We start from the raw sequence: 15032 nt of genomic DNA, 5'->3' as shown, positions 1-15032 counted from the left end.
TGCATTTTGCTCTTTATTTATTCCATAGCCAGTCAGGTCTACTGATAATCCTGGACAAGCTAGCAGGATAGTTTCAGTTAAATAGTCTTGAAAAGTAGAGGAGAACAGTTCCAGTTAAGAAGAGTCTAAACAAAGAGGAACAGTTTCAAATAGAAGAGGAAGATCCAGGTTGGTATAGCCCTAGTATGAAAATCATTACAAGAGTCAATTCATAGCACTCAATGTATGGGAATTTATGGAGCTGCCAGCGTATTGAATCAAGTACTTCATCTCTAGCTCTCTCTCTTTCTGTGCACCTAGAAAACTCGTGACTTGAGATCTGGTCAGGTGTACATATGTCACAGAAACATGCTCCTGGATTGATCTCCAAAATTATGAATTTATAATATTACTAAGAATGATCCATGGTCAATTATTGGAGTGAAACAAAGAGGTTTAGAAATAATCCTTGGCGGGTAAGCAAGATACAAAAGCACTAGATGAACAAGATGTGGATAATTTAATTGAGGACAAGGAAGATAATAGGTCAGCAATTAGGGGACACACACTCACATCACTTTAGGAAAAGAAGGGGGAAAGGCAGTGACAAAGGTTGCTCCACAAGCCTCTCGAGTCAACTCACAAATCATACACACCTGTGACCTATACAGGAAACGGGAACGTAGAGCAAAATGCCAAAAAGCGCCTCTTACATGCCTGCTGACGATTTCAATTATCCCATCATTGGTTATTTACTTATCACTGCTGCCAGATTAGCATAATTACTTTTTCATCAACCTTGCAGCAGAAGTCCATCAAACAAACACTAGTAGTACCGTACTGCTCCATTGAAGCCTCGTATCATTTTTTATTATTATTGTTTTAAAAAGATGCCCCGTCCTTCGCATCTCCACAATGCATACAATCATTTTACTAATTATTCACAAAGACCTTACAAAGTGATACCTTGGCAACATCTATCGATACTTCTATCTGCTTGATGAAGGGGTCTTGATTGTCCGATCCGAATACCAAATAGGCCTCGCACCGAAGCCTGACATTTAAAGCCGGAGGCCCCAACCAAGCCTCTTGCCGGGTATGGGGCACACACGGTCTGGCACACTCTCAGAGGCCGCTGTCGACGTCTTCCACCGATCCATCTTCATAGCAAATACTGACACATCGACATTGCCAGGCTTGCCGTCGACGCCACCATGACGCCAGACAACACCTCCTCCCTTCACACGTCCTCATCATACATCCATCGCCGAGACCCTGTTGCACCACGCCGCCAAGACTCCACATCATCTATGCATGACATGAAACGCCGCTCCACCGCTAAAACCGTCCACCGGTCCCTCGAGCCAATGCACACCTCCAAGAATGACGCCCTCAAGGAGGAAACGACATAAAAGCGCCGCCATCATCCGATCAATTGATCGAGGGTTTCCCGCGGAGGTAGCGCTGGGGGGGGGGGAGCTTCACCTCAATGATGCCTTCATGAAGAAAACGATGCCAAGGGCGTCACCATCACCGGCTCTGGACGCCGGCCAAAGACCACATTTTCACTCAGATCTGTCCGAAGAATATCCAACCGACAACCTATGCATCTTCAAGACCACCTTCAAAACCCCGGAGCTGGCCGCCTAGATCTGGCGATCATCCACAACCGCACTGCCACCGTGGTGTATCCTGACGCTCCGGCCACTGCCAAAGGGCGCCACCAATGGAGCATGGAGGGAGCCCCCCCCCCCCCCCCCCCCCGGTCGCCGCCGCACCATGCCGGAAGAGCCGTTAGGATGAATCCCAAGCACGGTCTTCACCGTCTCTATACCGAACGAGGTCCGGGGTGAAATCCGTCGGACCGTCGGAGCAACTCCACCTTGGTCATGGGTACGTCCATGTTATGCAGCCGAGGATGATCTGGGCCTCACCGGCCGCCACCGCCCGGAGCCGTCGCCGCGCAGCGAGGCGATCACCCCGGCCAGGCCATGGCCGGAGTCCACCTCCACATGCACCCGGCCCGATCTTCCAGCCAGGTCCTCCACGACGTTCAGTCCGCGCCGCCACCACCGGACCGCCACCTGACGACCACTCCGCTGCCCAAGGCCTCTGCCCGAAACCAGTTGCCATGCCGCCAAGATCCGGATTGCAGCCACGCCACCTCACGAGAAGAGGTCCCGCCCTACCCCGTCCATCGCGAGGCAGGGAGGAGATCCCCCGTCACTGCCGTCGGCCACCGGTCTTAGTCCCGTGGCGTCCTCCGGCTCCGAGGGAGGGAGAGGAGGGTGGAGATGGAGGCCCGGCGGCTAGGGTTTGGAGCGCCACCCGAGTCGCCCGAGACGGGGGCGACGCGGGGCTGCAGGGGCTGCGGGTACCCGGCGTCTGTAGCAACGTACCATCCTTGCACGAGTCTCTCTGTACAGTAAATGGGACATTGAAAGGCATCAAATGAATCAACCTACCATCCTTGCACGACACAAGATACATACATGCATGCCTCCTGCTGCTGCTGCTGCTGCAAGCATGAATGTGAAACTATACAATTTAGGGGGGCAGAGTGCTCTAACACTAACACATGCTTGCATGCATGCATATATGCTGCCATTGCATGCATTGATCAAGCTGGTGCTCTTCACATGGGTAGCCTTTCTAGCGTAAGGGACTAGAAGGGCACCGGGGGCTCAAAGGCTAAGGCTATGCAAATATCATTGCCTCTTAGACTAAAACAATGAAACGAGACAAAAGGAAGAACATTTTTTCCCTAGGCAACAAACGTGACAGACAATGCATAACTAGTGGCAAACCAAAGTGCAGACACGCATGCTAGCTGTTGATCTTGAGGGTCGAAAAATAGGTTTAGATAGTGCAAGAGAATGCTCATCACGTGCCTCTCCTTGGGCTAAGTTACAAAAGGGGCGAGCACTGAACATTCTAGACTTGTGCCTTTATATCAGTTAGTGTAGATAGGGGATCTTAAGCTTATATAAGGTAGTAGAAATTATGGTCCCACCGAGACGAAAGCAAGAGATCTGGCTGCAATGAAGGATACTACTACTGCTCCTGGTGTATATCAATCTTCAACTAAATTTTCTAGGGGATTAAACCCAACACCTGATACTATCAGATATCACTATCTATCAGGCTATGAAATTTTTGTTTTGCTAAGGTGTACTACTATGAATGGAGAGCAACAGGTCCACATCATGACAAGCACGAAGCTCTATTGATTCTTTTGCTTCCTCTACTCTACCCTTTGGTATGGACAATTGGGCATTTAAGAGGTGCCCACGACCTCCATCTGTCCCCTCCAAAGAGAAAAGAAAAATTCTCACAATCGGCAGCTATGTACCCTGGCGCAATTGGACAGCTGCCTCACGCAGGGGGTATAGTTTTGTCCTTAAATGCTTTTTTGCGCTCTCGATCTTCTCTCTCCCCCTGCCGCACACATTTGAAAGCGCATGCAGCAGCATTTACTTTACGCTTCCAAAACGCTTCAAGGCTTTGCCATGCATGCATGCTTGATAAGGGCGCAAAGCCTCAGTTTTCTCAGCTCAGAAGTTAGTGGTAAGTGGACAAAATGGATTAATTTGAAACAGTGAAGCAACAGCACTGTGGGCAGGCAACAGAAAGGCAGGAATCCACGCCATGTCCAGGAACAGTTGCAAGAACAGGAGCAGCGATGAGCTAGGAGAAGCAAAGGGGCGAAAATGCTGCTAAGTCGTGCTAGTATCGATACAACTAAACCTTGCCCAACAGGGAAGCCTCAGAGCAGGGCATTCAAGGCATGCATGGCTCTTATCTTTTTGGTGCAAAGGCAATGCATGACTGGTGTGGTGTTACTACTGCAGCAACCCGACTAGTCAAAATCCAAACGCGCATGCATGGCAACGGATCCAGTTTTATGGCCCCATATCTTTTGCATCTTTCTTGAGAAGAGAACTTGTGCCACACCGATTCTTCCAAGAGATACTAGCTAGGAGTAGCTAGCCTTGCCATCTCTTGGCAGTGAAATCAATGAGGTAGGTATAGATGTACAGCCAGAAACCACCCCACCAATAATACTACTCCTACTTCCTCGCAAAAAAAATAATTACTACTCCTACTAGTATAATACTCCTAATATCCATGGCCATGATGATTCAAGAATGGAATTCCTACTAGTAGGAGTATTTCAAAACGAGATTACATTGCTAAGCTCGGTATACTGATTCGAGTCTGGATAATCCTAGCAATTCATAGTAGCGAGTTTAAAGTGTATCTTTTATGGTTCTTGAATACTTACATTACCATACCATGCTTTTCAAAAGAAAAAAGAAATACTCCTACCATGTTTTCTACTCACTCGTTGTTCTGAATCCACCAGGTTTTGTTCAAGGCCCTCTGCCCTGGACCACTGTGTTCACCTCAACTCTGCACAGCAGCCCAGTGATACATCATAAAATGACCATAAATGGGTGGCGTATGACCGTAAGATTGGACCATGAATACTGCAGATCCTAGAGCCCAATTGATTAAAAAAATAAACCAGTTGGCACGCTAAAGATCTTCCCAGATCTTATTCCTGTCTGCAAGGGAGACCTCGCAGTTCCAGGCTCCTACGAGCGATGTGTACAAGACATACTAGATGGCAGACTAGATGAGCAGGGTGGTTGCGTCTGTGACCTCCCGGTGCAGGTTGAAAGACAAGGCAGTGGAGACCCTATTGCTCCTAGGCAAAGCCCATGATTGTGTTCTGATCAAGAAACAGTAACAAAACACCTAGGCAATAAGTAAAAACCTGTGCAGCTGAAGCGCGTTAAGAAGTGGCCAGGCAGACTCAGTGGTCACCATTGTCAAGTCAGTTCGTCCAGAAGGTTAAATGCTCTAAATTTACAGCTGACTAGCAGAGCAAAGTTCAAGAGACTGAGTCTGGATTTGTTCAAAGCCACAACAAGTTACAGTAGAAACTAGAACCATCAACAACTACTACTCCAGAGATGAAAATTTACCTGCTCTGTTAGGTGCCAGGGATTGCATGCATGGACCAACCAGCGGCGTGTTAAAGAGGGCGCAGTAAGAAAGCCAATTTCAGAGATCTTGACTGCTCGAGTCTTGTCTATCAGTGCTGCACAGGGCAGGACGCACACATTAGCTGGCCGGGAACAAAATGCAAATGCAGTACGAATTTACGGCGCTGACAGTTTGACTCACGGGGTGCAAGCGCGAGACAGCATATCGGGGGCAACAGGAACACACTGTCAGAGTCCGCGGTTTTATATCAGAATAAATTGATTACAAGTGGTAATATTTACATGATAGTATCTGTATAAAACTGCCAGTCAACTTGAGTTAATTGGCCTCGTGTACACAATTGCGATTACGTGAAACCTATACAACAGTGTACTCTTGTATCGATGGATTATGGGACCACCAACTTGCCAAAATAACCGGCATATGAAGTGGATACCCTGGTGAGATTACAAGTGCCAACTTCTGTGTCTTAAAAGTCCAGTAAATTAGAAGAAGCACTGCAGGTCTTGGCTGTCAAGCAAAAGTATATGGAACTACACAAGGACTTGAGACCTGGCTGCACGACGGGAGCATTTGATGCGAGCGCTGTTGCTCAGGCCACAAGCACAGCCTTCCAGTAGCTCGAGATCTTCGTCACATATTAATATTGATGCCATCTCCGGACAATCCAAAAGCATTTTAGAGCTAAGAAACCCTGCAATTGTCCATGTCTGATATAGCCTCGACTGTTTTCCAATAAACCTTCCTGTCCTGGTGTCATAATATTCTGGCCACTTGTCATCTGAGAGCCTCTTCTCCACGGCTTCAACAGCCCTCCTTGCCAAGTCAGGCCTACCCATCTTGATACAGGCTAGGGTGAACTGAGTTATAACACAGACAAATAATTAATCTTATGATCGCAAAAAATAATATTAAAACATTAAGCAAAGCAAGAAAAGTTATTAGAGAATCTATACCTGCCATAGCAATGTAGGCCAAGATCCACCGTTATGATACGACCAGGGCCTGCAAGCAACAACGAAAATCTTACAAGGAGTGCTCAAATACCCAAACATACTTTTTTGCAAGAGAAATGCCGAAAGAATACAACTTGATCAATACTAGCAATGAATTTCGATTAATAACATAGGTAAAGACTCGTCATGGGGCCAAAAGAGTGCTACTTAGAATGTTAGAAGCAAGTGATGCTTATTTGTAAGACTCATCATGGGGCCAAAAGAATACTACTTAGAATGTTAGAAGCAAGTGATGCTTATTTGTATTTTTCATTCAGAGAGATTCAGTTCTTGTGCAAAGCATAATAAGCACCAGAATCTGAAAATCCCGCAAACTGAATACATACACGGCACATAGAAGAATTTTCAGTTGCTTACGTGTTTTTGGGGTCGCAACCAGTGATAATACGCCATTCCTCATACTCCAGAGCAGGGTAGCATATCTTGAGAGGCATATTTGCAACTATATCATCCCATTTGGTTTCAATGAGGTTCAGGATACCCTCTGCTTGCTTTTGAGTTGCTAAAGAGGAAACAATCGCCCAGAGATTTCCAAGAGAAAAAAACCTGAAATCCATGTGAGCTGGTTGTAGGTTTCCTATAAGGTAACCACCCTTATCAGGAATCCAATCTGCAAGCCAGGATGGGATTTGCTCTGGGTAGATGTTGAACTTATTGATAGCATCATGTGAGTACTCCTCGGTCTTGTAGCGATAAATCTCATTTATCTTCTTCATATCAACCCAATAGTACTCTCTTATGTGAAAGGACAGAGCACTGAGCCTGTTGTTGATAACACGGATCAAGTTCTTAGATCCATCATCTGTACTGACCATCTCACGGGCACAGCGCAAAGCAGAATAGAACAGAGCCTGTGAAAAACTCCTGTTAGGTTCAATATGAGAACACTCTCTTTATACAGTGTATTCCTACGTATTTGCGAGCCTCGCATATACAAAGTGAAGTGTCAAACTACAATGGACATTCCATTTGAGTTGCCAGTTCAGAATTTTTATTAGAACAGAACAAATATCCTTTTACCCCATAAGGCCATAACTACCACACGATACTTGACTATATCAACATGAAGTGTACAAGATTAGCTTACCTGGATCTCAAGAGGATGCCCATGGATTCCCATCCTCCGATCAATCATGCATGATCCATCGGTGACTAACAACGTAGGGAACATGTCGAATCCATCAGTCAAGCATAAATTCAGGATTAGTCTGATGCCTGTCTGCACATCAACCCTTTCTTGTAGTGCATAGTCTCCAGTAATTTTACCATATGCCCTCAGTAGAATTATCCACCAAAGTCCTGAGAAAATATAATTTCATATGAAAATCCATGAAAACAAAACTTGCCGTCAAAGGTATAACACAAGCGCGCTCAACATACTCACCAGAGTCGACAGGTGCTACCCGCCCAATGGCTGACTCTCCGAAGTCAGGGTCAAGAACCTCCTCAAATGCTTCATTGTTTCCATCTAAAGGCACAGATCTGACTTTAAAACTAGCAGGCATCAACCCCTGACCAGGACTGTAGCAATCCACTGTCTTCTCCCAACTCTAAAAAGGTACAAAAAGAGAGATAAAGAGATACTTCCAGGAACATCGCTCGCAACTTAGATAATCAATGATATCCAGGACAACGAGAATATCAACTCTGTAGTTATTTCACAGGACGCTATTCAAGACAATTTGTCGATGCTGTTTTCAGGGGTTTGGTGCCCAGGCCTGTTTTATGAAGCACAAAACCATGTTTCCAGTATAATAATAATAATACTCCCTCCGTTCCTAAATGTAAGTCTTTTTAGAGATTCCAATAAGAGACTACATACGGATGTATATAGACATATTTTAGAGTGTGGATTCACTCATTTTGCTCCGTATGTAGTCACTTATTGAAATCTCTAAAAAGACTTATATTTAGGAACGGAGGGAGTATATGTTTCTTATTTTGAGGAGAACACACTCATGTTATCTCAGAAGATACTTATTATCGAATTATTAAACCAATATTAAGTAAGTTACTCAGAATTAACTCGAGCACTAAAATCGCTTCTGTCTATCTCTAGAAATTCAGATTCACACCATGTGTGAAAACTAGATTCACATTTTTATCCAATTATATAGTGTCCGGAATTGAATGACTGAGAAAAACAAGTTAATTTAACTAGTGCAGAAACTTGCATAGACTTTTCCCCACATCCATTAATTATTCTACAAATCGAGTTACTAGGGAGTGAAAAATAGTCGAGGAAAAAAATATTGTGACTGAAAGATGTAACTATAGGACAGCATTTCATTGTTTTGATTGATTGGAGAAGCTGAAATGGTAACTTATTATCATGTTGGGTTTGCAAAGATATTCTAAATATAAAGAGGAATGTCAGGGCATTATCTAGAGAATAAAGTTGAATTAGATTATTACAAGACAAAGGCGGGGTTATCACTAGCACTTGGTGCTAATGGCAACATGATATCTTGCTCGCTTACTCTAGCCACATTATGTCTATATAGACAACCATGTCGCACCACATATGGTAGGTCATAACAGCTGACATTATGGTGCTGCTCCGAATCTCAGTGAGCCAACTTCGTACTCCCTCTGTGCTTGAAAAGAAGGCATACAAAAAAAAATTGAAGTCAAATGGTGCAAAATTTGACCAAGTTTGTAGGGAAATCTGTCAACAACTACTATCTAGTTAATATTGTAGTTGTTGGTAGTTTTTCCTACAAACTTGGTCAAACTTTGCACAGTTTGACATCAGACAAAATTTATACGCTTTCTTTTCAGGCACGGAGGGAGTACTACGGAAATGTAGCCTTGCAGAAGTCAAACTATAAGATGCTTAAAACTCCTCGTACAACTATATCCACAAACATACATACGTTCTTAAACAGGCCTCAAATAAGTCTGCCTAGGAGTTTCTTTTTTTGCTAGTTGTTTACCTAGTTGACATGTCATTTATGTGGAAAAAGGTGGCGCTGTGGCAATGAGATGGAAATTACTTTTTTCTTCACCTATCCTCCTCACTGCGTACCTCCTCTCTCTCTCTCTCTCTCTCTCTCTCTCTCCCTGTTCTCTCTCTGATCTGGTAGGGAGAGGAAGGGCCCCTGCTGTTGTTTCTAATTGAGTGCATGTGTTGCTGCTGAGTTGTGCAGCAGCTATTACTCCCCCACTCATGCAGCACTGCGGCCGCCCACCAGTGTGAGGCAGATCACTTAGCCCCCATTCCTCTTCATTGAACAGGCCCAAGATCAGTGAACTAAGACATACTATTTAGAGGGTGGCTGTTTTTTGTGTCTCAGGACGTATGTCAAGCTGTGCACGGTTTTCTACAAGGGCCGCACCAACCAGATCTTCCCTGGTGGGGCACTGTCCTTACCTTTGTTTACATCTCTTTCAAGAGTTCAGTCCACCACCTCCAACTTCTGCAAGGCCTCCTCATCATTATCTTTGCCCTTCGTTTTTCAGCCTCTTACAGTGCTGCTATCAGCTCTTGGCTCCACTGCTGTGTGCCTTCCGTGACATTTCCTCCTTGTCCAGAAATCTGCAGTCACGTACGAGTCCAGGTTGGCCAGTGCCCAACGCTGTAAGGTCACCAGCAACCAGATGATCGGCAGCTACAGGGAATTTCAATGTGTTCTATGGCATCACATTTCTGCAGCTCGAGGACAGCCTCAGCAGGAGCACTGGTGGGTTCATCGCTGCCAGCAACCGTAAGTATACAGCTGCAAGCCATGTTGCAGCAGCGAAAAAAGTTGCTGGTGAATGCTAAGTGTGCCACCCAGACTGTGCCACATCAATGTTAAGTGAACCATGGTGCTGTGAGCTCCATACAACTACCAACCCCATGGTGGATAGGCAGAGAGAGGTCAGTTTCTTGGCTTGCCAATGTACCTCTAGCAAATTTGTGCCTCCGCATGCAGATTTGAGTACATACCATACACTGATCATATCAGTATTGGTTAGTTATCCAACTGATTTATTTAGTTGTTGATCCGCAACATTTCAATTTGAGTCACAGATCAATAGATTTTTCTTATACCTCAGTGCTCACTGCCTAGCCCCATGCATATTATATGCAAGCGAGAGAAAATAACACATTTTAAGCTATTTAAAACACATGTATGAGTTTCTGAACATGCATATGCAAATGCAACTTGTAAGCTCACGGACCTACTTGCACCTACTCATTTTATCCCTATTTGAGCGCAGCAAGAATGTTCAACTTTTGCCAAAGCGCAACGCAGTCACCCGTATGGCCAAATCAAAAGGAACAGGGTAAACTCACTCTAACCTAAGTCACGGACTGCGCTCAAGCCCAAAACAAATACACCGTAACTGCATGGTGAACTTCCAAATTTAACACAGTACTGTTACAATCAGATTATGAAGTGGAGGCATGGACAACATACACCGGTAGCAGACGGTGGAAGGTGTAATATATTCAAATCAAGCCTTACATTCTTAAATGAATGCTTGCAGAGTTATCCCGCCAATAAACTTGCAGAGCAGAAAAATGCTAGTCACTATGTTTCTGTTCTCTAATACTCGAGTTTTTGAAACATGTGTGCAATGCCAAAATAATCAACACCAAAGCAAGAGGTCTAAAATTCACAATATCCTCCCTCCGTTCCAAATTAATTAAAGTTCTAAGGTTGTCCTGAATCAAACTAGTTTAACTTTGACCAAATTTATAGAAAAATATAGTAAGATCTACAACATGAAATATACATAGTGAGAAGTATGTTTAATGAAATTAATTTGGCGTTGTAGATATTGATTTATTTTTCAAACTAGATCAAACTTAATAAGTTTCGACCAAAGCTAGAACTTCAATATTAATTTCGAACTGAGGGAGTACATTATTGCTGTTATCTAGAAAGGCCATTTGTGAGATACACTAATTGTAGATATTTCCTCTGCCATCACACTGAAATGGCATTATATAATTCCACAATAACATCTATATAGCACATTGCAACATTGTGGCTACTGCATTTAACCTGAAGGAAGTATCTCATAGAGTAGACGTGTATAGTAGCAGTAACCATTTTAAGGTAAATGTGACTCACCTGGAGCTGCAAGGTGTGCAGCAAGAAGTTCTTCACGATGTCGCTCTCACCTCTGAGGAGGAAGGCAATGGCAGACGGCACGAAATCCCTGATGAAGACCTGGTCGTAATTAAGCATATGGTTGGCCGTGGACGGGTCGTTCGCTGCCACCGTGCCAACGGCGCTGCCGCAGTAATTCACGACCGCGCGGTTGAGCAACCACCACGCTTCCTTCTCCTCCGGCGACTCCTCCCTACTCCTCACCGCCTCCAGCCCTGCCTTCAGGCCCTCCAATTGCTCGTTCTGCAAAACCACCGGATCCTGCTCGGGCGCCGCGGCCGCAGAAGCTACCTCCGGGGGCGGCGGGGTAGCGGGGGGCTCCTCTAGGGGAGGCGACTCCAGCGGCGGCGACGCTGAAGCGAGGGCAGCGCGGAAGGGGTCGAGGGGCGGGGGCTTATAGCTTCCCGCCTTCGAGGACGTGCCGGATTCCACCGACGTAGAGAGAAGGCGGCGAGCAGCGGCGGCGAGCGGGGCGGCCGCGGCGAGGGAGGACGGAGAGGAGAAGTGGCGGCGCGAGAGGTATAGGAGCGCGTGGCGCTGCGCGCCCCGGCGGAGGTGGGAGATGGCGGCGGCCGCCATCGCAGCGCGCGCGAGATTTGGATTGCGGAGGAAGAAAAGCTTCGATCGGATTCGGGCGATCGAGGGATTTCGTGCTGGGTTTGCAGAGGTCCAAATCGCGGTAAGAACAACGGAAGGGGACTAGCAGTGCTTTATTACATCGTTTTAACCACGGGTAGTTTCGTTTTGGAAAGTGTAAAATATAGGCGCTGTTGGCATCGGCCGGTGCAGAAGCAGGCACGTACGTACGTGACAGTTATCCGGGTGTGTAACTTTAACACGAGCCACGCATCCAATTCGTGGGTCACGTGGGGCAGAAGGGAATTTGCGTTGGGATTTGCCAGCACCACTGAGTACTTACGAGTATTTTTCTATTTCGTGATGTTTGCTGAGCAAGGACAAAATTCAGAAAAATTTCTCTTCTATTCATCATAAATAAAGACAAGCAATAAAAATCACATCCATGTCTATAGACCACCTGACGATAACTACAAACAGCGTCACATGCAAGAAGGGACATGGTATGGGGCGCATGACAAATCCTTTGATGTGGTTTAGCCCTGCTTATGCCACTGGCTACAAGCACTTGAGCGAGCCGAAGTCGCGTCATTGTTATCGTCTCTTCCTTATTAGAGTCAAGCAAACATTGTAGTAGACAGTCAGAAAATCACCGTGCTAAGACCCCAAAAGACCAGCACACCAAAATAGTAACCGTCGCCGGTGAAATGAAGTGTAAATCGAACCAACATGTAGAAACACGAACACAAACAAACACCGACCGAATCTAAGCAAGTCCACCGAAGACAAACACCGACTGAATCCCGCAAGATCCACAGGAGACACACCTCCACACGCCCTCAAATGACACTAGACGCATTGTTAGGACGGGGGCTAGGCTGAAAGAACCTTATTTCATCTCAGGGAGCCATCGCCGCCTCATCTTCCCGAGCAGGACACAAAACCCTAAACAAACTAAAAAAAACCCCTAAATTGAAGCATGAGCCCTCCCACCGGCAGGATTCATGATCCACCGTGCCTCCATAGCCGCCACATGAGACGAGGCAAATCGGCGATGGCGGAAGGTGGGAAAACCCTAGTGTGGGAGTAGCTCATGGAAGGACAGGGAGGAAACGTTTCGTTGTTGTTCCCTTTGTTATGAGGTGGGATGCAGCGGTTACTGTTGAAACTTTGCTACTCACAATCATTCAAATATCATGTCTCAACGAGTTCATCCTTTTGTGACCAATGTTGTAGATGAAACAAATGATTTTTCATGAAAAAATACTTCATCATCTTGAAACTGGCCAACTGGGTGCATCACTGATGTCTACTACACAACCTTCTTCTTATAGACGTTGTTAGGCCTCTAAGTGCAAAGGTTTATAAGACAGTAGCAAATTTCCCTCAAGTGGGTGACCTAAGATTTATCAATCCGTGGGAGGCGTAGGATGAAGATGGTCTCTTTCAAACAACCCTGCGACCAAATAACAAAGAGTCTCTTGTGTCCCCAACACACCCAATACAATGGTAAATTGTATAGGTGCACTAGTTCGGCGAAGAGATGGTGATACAAATGCAATGTGGATGGTAGATATATGTTTTTGTAATATGAAAATATAAAAACAGCAAGGTAACTAATGATAAAAATGAGCACAAACGGTATTGCAATGCTTCAAAACAAGGCCTAGGGTTCATACTTTCACTAGTGCAAGTTCTCTCAACAATAATAACATAATTGGATCATATAACAATCCCTCAACATGCAACAAAGAGTCACTTCAAAGTCACTAATAGCGGAGAACAAACGAAGAGATTATTGTAGGGTACGAAACCATCTCAAAGTTATTCTTTCTGATCGATCTAATCAAGAGTCCGTAGTAAAATAACATGAAGCTATTATTTCCGTTCGATCTATCCTAGAGTTCGTACTAGAATAACACCTTAAGACATAAATCAACCAAAACCCTAATGTCATCTAGATACTCCGATGTCACCTCAAGTATCCGTGGGTATGATTATACGATATGCATCACACAATCTCAGATTCATCTATTCAACCAACACAAAGAACTTCAAAGAGTGCCCCAAAGTTTCTACCGGAGAGTCAAGACGAAAACGTGTGCCAACCCCTATGCATAAGTTCACGAGGTCACGGAACTCGCAAGTTGATCATCAAAACATACATCAAGTGGATCACGTGAATATCCCATTGTCACCACAGATAAGCACATGCAAGACATATATCAAGTGTTCTCAAATCCTTAAAGACTCAATCCGGTAAGATACCTTTAAAGGGAAAACTCAATTCATCACAAGGAGATAGAGGGGAGAAACATCATAAGATCCAACTATAATAGCAAAGCTCGCGATACATCAAGATCGTGCCATATCAAGAATACGAGAGAGAGAGAGATCAAACACATAGCTACTGGTACATACCCTCAGCCTCGAGGGTGAACTACTCCCTCCTCGTCATGGAGAGCGCCGGGATGATGAAGATGGCCACCGATGATGGATCCCCCTCCGACAGGGTGCCGGAACAGGGTCCCGATTGGTTTTTGGTGGCTACAGAGGCTTGCGGCGGCGGAACTCCCGATTTAGGTTTCTTTTCGGGGGTTTCTGTATTTATAGAATTTTTTGGTGTCGGACTCACGTCAGGGGGGTCTCCGAGTCGTCCACGAGATAGGGGGACGCGCCCAGGGGTAGGGCGCGCCCTCCACCCTCGTGGATGGCTCGGGACTCTTATGGCCCAACTCTTTTACTCCGGGGGCTTCTTTTGGTCCATAAAAAATCCACAAAAATTGACAGGTCAATTGGACTTCGTTTGGTATTCCTTTTCTGTAAAACTCAAAAACAAGAAAAAAAATAGAGACTGGCACTGGGCTCTAGGTTAATAGGTTAGTCCCAAAAATCATATAAAATAGCATATAAATGCATATAAAACATCCTAGATGGATAATATAATAGCATGGAACAATCAAAAATTATATATAGGTTGGAGACGTATCAATCACTTCATCGTTAATGAAACGAGCCACCAGATCTCTAATGCGAACATGGTCTCTGTGCACGCCATTTGTGTTGCATCAAGCACATGTTTTTGAAATCATTGTGACTCTTCACTAAGTTGTATTCACTGAGTAACTCATCAATAACGGGACATAAGTAAAAACCAAATGTGACGCTTCGCTTTTTTTGAGAAATTTCCAATCTATTCATCTTCAATCATGGTTGTACAAAGAACAACAGAGGTAATAAAATTACAACCATGTCTGTGGACCATCTAGCAACGACTACAAGCACTGCAGCGAGTCGGAGGCACGCCGCCGTCATCGCCCCTCCCTCACTGGAGTCAGGGAAA

General features: G+C 45.1%; 1 protein-coding gene across 1 annotated transcript; it reads right to left on the bottom strand.

Annotated features, from left to right (window-relative positions):
• Positions 1–5196: 5196 nt before the first annotated feature.
• Positions 5197–11841, bottom strand: LOC125551875 (neutral/alkaline invertase 1, mitochondrial). Its single transcript, XM_048715256.2, has 6 exons — positions 11075–11841; positions 7393–7558; positions 7096–7307; positions 6366–6859; positions 5949–5997; positions 5197–5852 (listed from the first exon to the last, which is right to left on the bottom strand). Exons 1-6 carry the CDS (start codon positions 11690–11692, stop codon positions 5526–5528), a joined length of 1866 nt encoding a protein of 621 aa, XP_048571213.1. The 5' UTR covers positions 11693–11841; the 3' UTR covers positions 5197–5525.
• Positions 11842–15032: the final 3191 nt, after the last annotated feature.

Source organism: Triticum urartu, chromosome 4A (genome assembly GCF_056163025.1).
Source record: "Triticum urartu cultivar PI428250 chromosome 4A, HENAU_Tu73, whole genome shotgun sequence".
Taxonomy (NCBI): Eukaryota; Viridiplantae; Streptophyta; class Magnoliopsida; order Poales; family Poaceae; genus Triticum; species Triticum urartu.
Note: the sequence above shows the minus strand (reverse complement) of the source record. Positions and strands in the feature narration are given on the sequence as shown.

Excerpts from the sequence above, each read along its gene's own strand:
- LOC125551875 (XM_048715256.2), bottom strand. The coding sequence starts at position 11,692 with ATGGCGGCCGCCGCCATCTCCCACCTCCGCCGGGGCGCGCAGCGCCAC. Across the intron at positions 7,308-7,392 it reads GGTAGCACCTGTCGACTCTG|GACTTTGGTGGATAATTCTA; the intron begins GTGAGTATGTTG and ends ATATTTTCTCAG. Across the intron at positions 5,998-6,365 it reads GGTTGCGACCCCAAAAACAC|GCCCTGGTCGTATCATAACG; the intron begins GTAAGCAACTGA and ends TGTTGCTTGCAG.